Raw genomic sequence first — 10,630 nt, forward strand, 5'->3', positions numbered from 1 at the left:
AGGCTATCCCGTACTTGGCTGCAATCTCGCTGATGTCCATGTTGCGACGTTCAGGATACAACGTCGACGTCTGCATGCTCTCCAGCTCCTTTGCTGCACCATCGTAATTGCTGAAGTGGATCACACCGCGGAAGTGCAGCAGTCGTTGGTGGAGTGGCGGTTTGTGCTGGTCCGCAAACTTGGGAGTAGGGGGCGTGCCAGCGAGAATGAGGCATCGCATGGCCAGCGAGTCGCCACGGTTGAGCACCATGCGAGCCAGCAGCAGCTTCACACGCAGTAGAGTACGCTGTGCAACGCACCAGCCGCGGCGGGGAATCCAATAATCCGATAGTCCGCCTGAGCTCCACCACGCCGGCCATTGTCCGCTCAGCTCTGCCTCGTACGCAGTCCACCAATTGCGTGCGGCCCTTGGAATGACACAGTGCTCTTGGCACGGCTCCTCCATCCCGGCACCGCATAGCTCACACGGGTCTTCGTCAAACTCCTCTCGCGCCCGCGCGTTTTTGCACGGGTAGCAGTTGACGCCGCCGCCCCTCAAGCGCCACATCTCAGGCGCAAACTCGACGTCCAGGTACTCGGTGGTACCATCGACAATGCAACGCAGTGCATGTAAGAAGCGCACCAGCTCAGTTTTGTACTCAACCCACTGGAATGCATCGGTGTACCACGTCTGCTTCCATTCGCACGGCCGCATTGATTGATAGCACACGCGTTTGACCGGCGGCTGCGCTGACCACTTGTGGTTGTCGTGGTCAGCGTTGCGTGGGTCTAGGAGAGGCAGCTGTAGCCGTTCTGCCTGTGCCTCGGCACTCTCATTGAATCGTGGCTGTGTCGTCAGCGCGGGCATAGCATCGGCCAGTGATCTCCAGAATCTTGGCGGTTTGTCGGTGAGCCCGGCGCACGTAAAACTTTCTCGTGGCACCCATGGCATCGGGGGCGGCTGCGGTGTGGGATGCAGCGCGGCTGGGTCGGGTAGAGGAACCGTATCACCCGGCTGCTGCTGACCCGGCGGTTGAAGCGGGGGAAGTGGTGGGAGAAGCGGCTCGGCCTGTGCGGTGAGGTCAGTGCGCCTGCCCTGTTGCGTCCAGTCACGGACCCATGCGCCCTGCATCACAGCAACCGCTCGCCACTGAACGTCGTCGAACTCGATCGCCTGCCACGGCCCCGGCAAGATGCATTCACCCCACTCACCAGCTTGGCCCACCTGGTACGGATAGCGCAGCTTCTGGAGCACGATGAGCGCCTCAAGGGCATCGCCGCTGCACCACAGCGCGCAACGGGATAGCAGCTGCTTGTTCTCTCCGCACTCCTTCAGCCGCAGCAGCGCCGCCTCGGTCGCAGGCGTGAGCGTAAGCCGGTATGTCTTATGCCGGTCCGGCATATGGTGACCCCAGAGATGTCGCGATGCGCTTTTCCCCGATCATATCCGTCCGTCCAATCGAAGGAAGCGCTGGATCGCCCATGTTATGGAGGTAGCCAAACTTGAACCGATATTGTCGTATTTGGGAGCCACGGTCCTGCTTTTGTTTTCACGGGTTACGAAGCTGAGTACCGCGTCTGCGACGCGGGCGCCTTGCGGGCAGAGCCCTTAGTCCCCCTTTATCTTGCGCGGTCAATATATCTCTTTGATTTTTCGCTTGACCTCGGTGGGAAATCGCACTAGCAAAAACCGATTTGCTGTGGGGGGCGTAAAAGTAGTCCACGCGTTTCTAGATGGAGTGGAGTGAACGAGAAGATCGGTCCGCGTCAGTCAGCGCACTGATCGAAGGGGGACGTGTGGTCTGTGGACTACAAGGTAAACCGCCTTTTGTCTCCATCGCGGACGGGAATATCACGGTCACGTCGCACAGGGGCGATGGCGTCGACCGCGCTAGATGCGCTCGAGGGGCTCGATGCCGAGAATTCGCAAGTTGAGGGCGAGGACGGCGGCGGTGAGCTCGCACAGCGCGAGTCTCGAGGCGGTCACCTCCGCCGTCGGCGCGCCGAGGACGGGGCAAGCCTGCGCACAGCGCACGTCGCGGCGCGGCGTTGAGGGGGCGGAGAAGGGCTGGCGCGGGGGGCGAGCTGGGCAGGTGCGCCTCGTAGAAGCGGTTGAAGTCTCCCGCGAGCTCGAAGATGTACTCGCACAGCTTGGACGGCAGGAGGTCGCGCTCTACGTCGGACACCACCTGGCCCAGCCGCAGCAGCTGCCGCGCCAAGTTCACCTCGGCCGGCTCGCGCAGCACGAAGCCGGCGGCCGAGTCGGCGGCCGGCGCGTCGAGCGAGGCGGCGGCGGCGGCGCGGCGCTGGATGCCGCGGACGCGCGCGTAGGCGTAGAGCATGTAGGGCGCGGTGTTGCCCGTGAGGGAGAGCATCTTGTCGAAGGAGAAGCGGTAGTTTGACTGCCGGTTCATGGCCAAGTCGGCGTACTTGACGGCGCCGATGCCGACGGCGGCCGCCACGCGCGCCACGAACTCCTCCCCCTCCTCGCGCCCCTCCGCCTCGAGCCGCGCCTGCGGGACGGGGCGTGGACGTGTCGTGGACGTGTCGTGGACGTGTCGTGGGCGTGTGCCCCCTCCGCCCGGAGCAGCGCCTCGACGTCGGCGCGCGCGCGGCGCAGCGCCTCGTCGAGCAGGTCGGCGAGCTTGACCGTCTCGCCGGAGCGCGTCTTGAACTTCTTGCCGTCCTCGCCCTGGACGAGCCCGAAGGGGACGTGCTCGAGCGAGACCTGGCGTCCGGGGAGAGGGTTAGGGGTTCGGGTCCGGGTCCGGGTTCGGGTTAGTAAAAGCGAGGCCTGCAGGCGGACGAGGAGAGGGGGGTGCAACCCCGTCCAGGGGCGGGGCTGGGGGGTGGCGAGGAGAGGGGGGGGAGAAGGGGGGCGGGCGGGCGACCGAATCGGGCGCGAATCCGGCCCGCCGCGCGATCTCGAAGACCTGCTGGAAGTGGAGGGCCTGGCCGGCGTCGGTGACGTAGAGGACGCGCCTCGCCTCCTCGTCCGCCACCCGCTGGCGGATGGCCGCCAAGTCGGTCGTCGAGTACATGAAGCCGCCGTCCGACTTTTGGACGATGACGGGCAACGGCTCGCCGTCGCGGTTCGTGTACCCTTCGAGGAAGACGCAGCGAGCGCCGTCCGACTCCTGCAGCAGCCCGCCCGCCTGCGGGGACAGTGCCACGGTGTGTACAATCATCATCAGGTTCACATTCGTATTGTACTCCGCCCGCCTGCGGGGGGCAGCCTCGCCGCACAGGGTGAGCTTAAGGGTCTCCGCGTGCCCCACTCGAGCGGCGGCCCGCCTCGAGGTCCTCGAGGACCGAGGGGAGGCGCGGGTTGTAAAAGGACTCCCCTGCGAGAGGATGGGGGGCTGTAGAAGAGAGGACGGGGGGCTGTAGAAGCGGGGGTGAGAGGAGCTTCTAGCAGGCTGTGGAAGGAGAACACACCGCGCGTGACGAGCCGCTCGTCGACTCGCAGCGCAGAGTACACCTGCCGGAAGGGGGGGCGAGGGGGGGGGGCGAAGTGCGAGGAGGCAGGTGCGGCGAGGCAGGTGCGGCGAGGCAGGTGAAGCGAGGAAGGCGCCTTGGAGAAGGCTGCCTCGGAGGTGGCGCAGAGCGATCGCCACGCGGCGAGCGACGCCTGGAGGGTTGCAGAAGAGAAGAGACCATGGACTCGAATATGGAGGTACGAGGAGGGGCGTGAGGGGGGGGGTGCAGCTGAAGGGCGAGCGGCGCAAGTCCAGCGGCGCCTCATCGCCGCTCTGCAGCGCGACAACCTCTCTGCGCGAGGCGGCGGCGAAGTCCTCCTCCGCGTCGAAGCGCGCCTTGGCGGCCTTGTAGAAGGCGACCTGGCGCGAGGAGAGAGCGGCGTCACCGCGTCGGTCGGGCAGGGCGAGGCCAGGCCGGGGCGAGGGGCAGGCGCCAAATCAGACAGCTCCGCCTCCGCTGCACCGGACGCCACCTCTGGCGCCGTCTGCCGCAGGTGAGTGATGAGCATGCCTGAAGGCGGTGCGTGCGGTAGTTGAAGTGACGCCTCCCTCCTCGCAGCCCGGCCGTGGGGGAGGGGCTGCCGAACTGCGTCCCCCAGTCTCCCACGTGGTTGAGCCGCACCTGTTCACACCTCGACCCGTGAAGAGACGCTCTTCACACCCCAGTGCCCGTGAAGTGCAGAGGCCGGCACCACGGGGTGGCCTCGCAGCTCGAGCAGCCGCGCGAGCGTGTCGCCTGCGAGGAGGAGGCGCGCGGGGCGGAGGAGTGGAGAGAGGGCCGCCGTCGAGCACCACGGCGATTCGGCGATTCAGCGGGCGGCGGGCGGCGGGCGGCGGTATGCGGGCGGCGGGCGGTAGGCGGTGGGCGGTGGACGGACGGCGGTGGTCGGTGGGTGGGCGGTGGGCGAGAGCGGTGAGTGGCGGGAATGGCGGGCGGGGAGTGGTGTGTGCACCGATGATGGTGGATCGGAGGTGGCCGACGTGCATCTCCTTTGCGATGTTCGGCGACGAGTAGTCTACCACGGTGCGCAGCGGCTCCGCTGCTCGCGGGACGGCGCAGCGGCCAGAGGCGTCCGCCGCCATGACTGCCAGCTGCTGCTCGAGGAGCGCGTTGCGCAGCCTCAGGTTGAGGAAGCCCGGCCCGGCCACCTCGGGCGCCTCGCAGAGGTCGGACACCTCGAGCGCTTCCACCAGCTTCGCCGCCGCATCGCGCGGCTTCATCCCGAGCGGCTTGGCCAGGGCAAGCGCCGCGTTGCACTGAAAGTCGCCAAACTCGCGCTTCGTGGCCACGGCGAGCATTGGATCGCTGGAGGCGTAAGACCCGCCAAACGCGGAGCCCATGGCCGCCTGCAGCCGCTCGTGCAGCTGCGCCATCAGGTCCAGCGTCTCGTCCTCTGCCGCTGCGGGCGCCGCAGAGGAGCCTGCGGCAGCGGCAGTCATCGACGTTGCGAGGCGTGGACCGCCAGCGCTGCGAACGGCACGAAGCGCGACATTGCCACGAGGCACCACTGCCACGAGCATTCCAGCGAGCAACATGGAGAGATTTTTGTGTCCTTGAGACGTAGGGTACAAGTCTTCTTGTGGCGGTGCGGCGCCTGCACGTGCCACGTCGAAGTAGCTAGTAGGACCGCCTCCTTTGCGCGACGCCGGGAGCGGCTCAGACGTGTGTTTTTCTTCCAAATTTGCTGCACAGGCAAGGGCAAAGGCTGCGCTGGCGTAATGTGCCGACGAGAATGGCGACACATTGCCGACAAAAACGCACCTGCTTTGTATTTCAACCAGCACGCTCACCTGCTTTGCCGTTAGCTCATGTCTCAAGCCTCAAGCGTCATAGAGGCCCCGCCAGCTCCACCTCAAAAGGGAACGGCCCTCCTGTTCCATTCCTCTCCCACCACTCCTCCGGGTCGCCGCCCTCCTTTCCAAGCACGCGGCGGAGGCCCTCCAGCACCGCGGCCCGATGCGACGCCGGCACCACCACCGCCCCCGGCGCAGCAGCCTCGCGCTGCCTGCGCTCCGCGCGGTGGTGCCGCGCAATCTCTGAACCGACGCTGTTGGCGTCCGCAACCCAATTGCGCTTGGATCCCGACCCGGCGCTGCCGACCGTCGCTGCTGTCGGGGCGGTAACGAACGAGCCGCCGCTGCCTGCCGCGCACCCGCTGTGCAGCACCACGCCGTGCGGGATGCACCCGGCCTCGCCGCCCGCGCTCGCCGCCGGCTGCTCCATGCGGGCCTCGTCTCCCCGCGCCGCCGCTTCCTGGCGGCGGCAATCCTCCGCATCTGCCCCTCCCTTCGCCTCCCACGCCTGTCAGCGCCCGCATCTCGGCCGCGAGCTCGAGCGCCTGCTCCTTGCTGACCGCGCCCGAGTGGAGGAGCTGGCGGATGCAGTCCAAGGGCGGCCGCCAAGCATTCTCGTCACAATACCACGAGAGGGCGCGGAGCAGGGCCTCCCGCTGCGAGGCGTGCCCCGCCGCCTCCATCGCCAGCCACGCGTCGCGGAAGCCGTTGTGCAGTGCGGTCACCGCATCCTCCTCGAGGAGGAAGGGCTCGCCCGACGGCTGGGGCTGGAGGCGGAAGTGGCGGGTCGTCCTGCAGCCGCGATCCCCCCGGAGCGGCCACGTCTCCTCGAGGATGAGGTGCGGCTGGTGCGGGCTCGCCCCCCCAGGCAGGCGGCCGGGGCGCAGAAACACCACGCGGCCGACCTGCAGGGTGGCGGTGCGAGGCTTCTTGCGTGGTTTGGCTCGCAATGCGTCGGCGCCGAGGCTCGGGGCCGCTCCCCAGGACGGCGCGCTGCTGCTGCTGCCGCGGGGCGGCCTGATGCTGTACTTCTTATTGCGGTCGTCCAGCCGCACGTGGAGGGCGACGAGCTCCTCCTTGATCCGGTCCGCCTGTGCGGACGTGTCGTGGACGTGTCATGGACGCGTCATAGATGGGCGGAGGCTCGATGATAGGGAGATGTCATCGAGCCTCCGCCCACTCGCGCCGCGAGCGGAGCGCGTCCCGCCGCTCGAGCAGCTCGAGGACCCGCAGCAGGGTTGGGTCGGCTCCCACTGCCCCCCCGCCACCGCCTCCGCCGCTGCCCGCTCCCTCGCACCCGCCGCTGCCCGCCCCCTCGCGCCCGCCCGGACCGCTCCCACTCGCGCCGTCGCGGGAGGGCGGAGCGCCGCTGCCGCGGTCGCGCTCGGGCTGTGCGTCGCCGCCGAGCCGAGCTGGCTTCGACGCCGCCTGGTCACCGTGGCCCCGCCGTCTGTGGCCGACGGCGAGCCTGCTCGGGTCCCGCCTCTCCTAGGGCGGCGCGGGCAAGCACTTAGAGAGAGGTGGGGGGGTTGTGGAATGGGGGGCGCGCCGGCGCGCCTGGTCGAGGAGCCGCTGCAGCATGGCCTTGGCCTCGCCGTCCGTCAGCTCCTTCCGGACGAGGGGCGTGATCTGGCAGATCCGCACCGTCCAGTGCCTGCGGGCGTCGGACAGCGGGCGCGAGACGGGGTGCAGCACGTCCATGTTGCAGCAGGCGAGGTCGGGCGAGGTGTCGAGCTCGACCTCCCGGCCGCGGTACGTCTTGAGCTGCTTCCTCCGGCCGAGCAGCCGCGTGTCCCACAGCGTGCGCGTCGCGTACACGTGCGGCGACACAATCGCCTCAAACAGCCAGCCGCTCGGGCCGCGCTCGCCAAAGATGGCCAAGAGGAGCGCGTCGCTCAGATCGGACAAGGAGGGGTACGTGCGCGACTCTCGCAGCGCGCGCCGCACCCGCTGAACCGCCTCGTCGCCCAGCCGCTCGGCGAGCACGCCGACGGGGTCGAGCTCGATCACGCGGGAGGTGCCCAGCACAAAGAGGTCGTAGTCGACGACCTCGACGATGGCGAGGGGCCGCGAGCCCTCCGCCGGCGGGGCGGGGTCGAGCGACCAGCAGGGGTCGGTCGCGTCCGAGGGGAGCCGCCCGGGCGGGTGGGCGCGCCAGCCAGGCGGCTCGGGGAGGTAGGTGTAGACGGAGGCGGAGGGCCGCACCATGTGCCGACGTGTTTCTTTCCGAGCCAAAAAGAGTTGACCCTCCGGGGCGGCCCCGCCCCTGGGGGCGGGTTTGGTTCAAGGCAGGCAGCGAGCCGAAGCTCACACGCTGCGTGTGACACGGCGGACGAAAAGGAAACAGAGGCTTGCTAGGAAAGCTGACACAGACGATACTATCAGCTTTTTTTTTCGAGGGGTAGAGAGATGGAGCTGCGCGACACTATCAAGCCATCTCCTCCCGTCTACGTGCTGCAGCAATCGTCCTGATGCAACCGGTGTGAATACGGACAAAGAAGAGTCGGGACGGAAATATTTACCTATGAACACACCAGTGTTGTGCCAGTGAGGGAGGGCGAGACGATCGGAGGGGTCCCGTACCATGCGGAATCGACCCTATCAAGTGCTCAAGTGCTCAAGTAAGAGGAAAGAAACCTCGCGCTGATGATTCGGCTGCCGCTCGCCTGGCGGAGCAGGACTCGAAGGAATGCTAGGCAAATGGATGGTGGGTCATATGTGCACATACCGCATTTTAGGTGCTGAACCGCTTCGTGCACCCCAACCAGTCTCCCACGATGCAACTTTGTCGGAAGGCCCCCGCACGGGGGGTCCCGGCCGACGTCATGCGCGTCTGGACACGGCCCTCCGTACACGGAAACAGGGTACCGGAGGCATTCCCGAACTCAAAACAGGGTACCAAGGGCAGATATGAGCTCAGCTCAGTGAGATCTAGCAGCACATACCCTTGGTACCCAGAATAGTCCAGTCTGAAAAAAGTCGGTCCGACCTCGCGGAGCCGTCTGGCTGTCTGCAGAGCCCCCGCGGCGCGCGGCACGCCTGGTCCTCTCGCGGCGACGAGGAGGGAGCGAGCGCCGAGAGCAGCGTCAATCCTGTGTGCGAGGGGGAGGAAAGACACTTATGCTCGTAGGTCAGGGAGGCGTAGATGGCCGGGATCAACCACCTGCACTCGGATGAGCCGCAGCCTAATCTCCGCCGTCGCTGCAGCAAGCAGCAGCTTGCCAAAGCGCAAAGGAGCCGCCAGCGTGGAGTATAGATGCCAAAGCCCTGCTCCATGGTGTTCGCCACCGATACGCGAGCCCCACTTTTCTTGCTGCGCACTCTCATCTATTTTGTGGACGGGACGTAGCCTTCTGGCACGGGCAAGACCTCGGCTGGCACGTAGGAGGTTGAGGTCCGGGCTCCCCTAGTCCCATGTTGACGACACCAGTAGACAGCTCCTTGCCGAGCATTGTCCATTGATGTGCAGAGGGCCTGGTAGATGACTGGACCAAAGCACTGCACACCGGAACCAAACACTGCATGCACTTGCTCTCTTCCGGCCCCGCTGTGCTCTTGGAATGCAGCGTTGCACGGCACAGGCAGTGCGGCAAACGGTGATGCTCGGTCATCATCGCCTCCGTGCTTGTCCCTGCAGCCATACTGCGTCAGTTAGTGGCTAGGGATCCTTTTCCGGGAGTGAACCAGCGCGAGTGACTAGCCGAGAGGAGAAGAAGCGCGCCCACAGCGCGAGAGGCGGTTTCACAGTCGAAGAGTCGGTACCTCCGAACAAGCTACCACGCGCCTTCTCAGTGAGGCTTCACCGTCAGGCTCCAACCTCCAAGCCACCAGACAACGAGAAAAACCACCCACCACCATCCCTCTGACACCACCGAGGCTCTCGGAGGGGACGGGAGCTCCAAAGAAGAGCACCGCGCCCCTCCTCCAAGGCACATATGTCCCAAAAGAAGGGCATGAGAGCCAAGGTAGGAAAGAGCGGAGTTCACACTGGGTTCCGGCTCCTAGCCAGATAGGGGGTCTGTTCCCTACGGTTAGACCCCATGCAATAGGTAGGTAGGTCCGGTTTTGACCGCCCCAGAGGGCCCCGCAATAGGTAGGTAGGTGGCGGTGGTGTGGAGGGGGTGGGGGGGTAAAAGTAAAAAAACCCAAGAGAGTAGTGGGAAGGCGGGAGAATCCAAAAAAGCCGCGCAAAAAGCCACAAAACCCAGCGAGCCTCCCGTTACGCGATTGCTCGCGATGATGCGTGGCCAGCGCGGGAGCAGGTCGGCGCCGACGCTGCCAGAACTAAGACGAGACCGCTAGGAAAGGTTTCTTTTTTTAGCTTCGGCGTTACCTCGGCGAGGCGCGGCGGAGCAATGACGGATGAGCTGAAGGGGAAGGATAGAGGAGCGGGTGACGGTCCCTGCACGGGGCAGGCGAAGGGTTGGTGAGGGAGGGCGCATGCGGGGAGAGGTAGGGGGAAGGAGAGGAGGAGAGGGGGGGGGAGTAGGTCGGAACCCTACTGCACTGCCTGGAGGTCAGCCCCACGAGGAGGTCAGCCCTGCAGTCTCGCAAGTAGTGAGGCGACAGGAGAGGGGAGGAGGGAGGAGGTCGAGGCGCAGGAGGGGCGGCGTTGGGCACGCCGATGGTGTCGAGGCGGAGGGCATATGGGAGGGGAGAGGGGAAAGATCAGGCGGCGCACGGCGAGCTCGCCCCTCGGACGAGGGGCAAACTCGATCCCACACAAGGAGGGGGCATGGGGGGAGAGGAAGTGGGTGAGGAAGAGGGTAGAGCGAGGAAAGCGAGCAGTGGTCCTGCATGGGGTGGGAGTGGGGTTGGTGAGGTAGGGAGCGTGCGAGGTCCCTACTCACACAGGAGCCGAACGACGGGGAGATTGCAATCTCGCGTGCGTGACATACCACCGTACCCCCCAGTGTCACGCTAAGTTCTGGTGCACTGTCGCGATGAGGGCCAGTGGTGTGGAGGCAGCACGTAGCGAGACTGTTCTTGTCACAGCAGGTAGCTTCCTCAGGGAAGGTAGTGGGAGCAGTCAAGAAACGCTGGTGGCGCATATGGGAGTGGAGAGAACAGGGCGCGGCGCGCGCCTCCTACGAGGGTGGGTCGGCTCGGACCTGTTGCATCCGGGGGGGGGGGGGGGGGGTAAAATGAGGAGGGGGCTAAAGTGGCCAAAAGGGGGGCGGTGGGGAAGAAAAAAAATCGGCCTAATTGCCTCCCCCGCTGCCCGGGGGACCAAAAAAAACACAAAAAAACGGGGGTGGGAACCCAACCCATATTTCGTAGCCCCCCCCATTGGGGAAAGCCCCCTCCGTGGGCGCCAAAGGGGGCAAATGCAAAGAGAGCAACCCCCCCGGACAAAAAAAGGGGGGGGCTGGGATTCC

The 10,630-nt window shown here is 66.1% G+C and overlaps 2 protein-coding genes across 2 annotated transcripts; both read right to left on the bottom strand.

Moving 5' to 3' along the window:
• Positions 1–1,870: 1,870 nt before the first annotated feature.
• Positions 1,871–4,832, bottom strand: EMIHUDRAFT_426871 (arginine-tRNA ligase; the record flags this gene model as incomplete). The annotated part of the gene is made up of 12 exons (XM_005780724.1): positions 1,871–1,952; positions 2,008–2,492; positions 2,579–2,707; positions 2,871–3,134; positions 3,274–3,323; positions 3,418–3,460; positions 3,554–3,610; positions 3,720–3,818; positions 3,893–3,969; positions 4,041–4,080; positions 4,151–4,194; positions 4,412–4,832. 12 exons carry the CDS (start codon positions 4,830–4,832, stop codon positions 1,871–1,873), a joined length of 1,791 nt encoding a protein of 596 aa, XP_005780781.1.
• Positions 4,833–5,286: 454 nt separating this feature from the next.
• On the bottom strand, positions 5,287–7,460 carry EMIHUDRAFT_204183 (hypothetical protein; the record flags this gene model as incomplete). Its single annotated transcript, XM_005780725.1, has 4 exons — positions 5,287–5,532; positions 5,759–6,325; positions 6,584–6,680; positions 6,763–7,460. 4 exons carry the CDS (start codon positions 7,458–7,460, stop codon positions 5,287–5,289), a joined length of 1,608 nt encoding a protein of 535 aa, XP_005780782.1.
• Between the last annotated feature and the right edge of the window lie 3,170 nt (positions 7,461–10,630).

Source organism: Emiliania huxleyi (genome assembly GCF_000372725.1).
Source record: "Emiliania huxleyi CCMP1516 chromosome Unknown EMIHUscaffold_21, whole genome shotgun sequence".
Taxonomy (NCBI): Eukaryota; Haptophyta; order Isochrysidales; family Noelaerhabdaceae; genus Emiliania; species Emiliania huxleyi.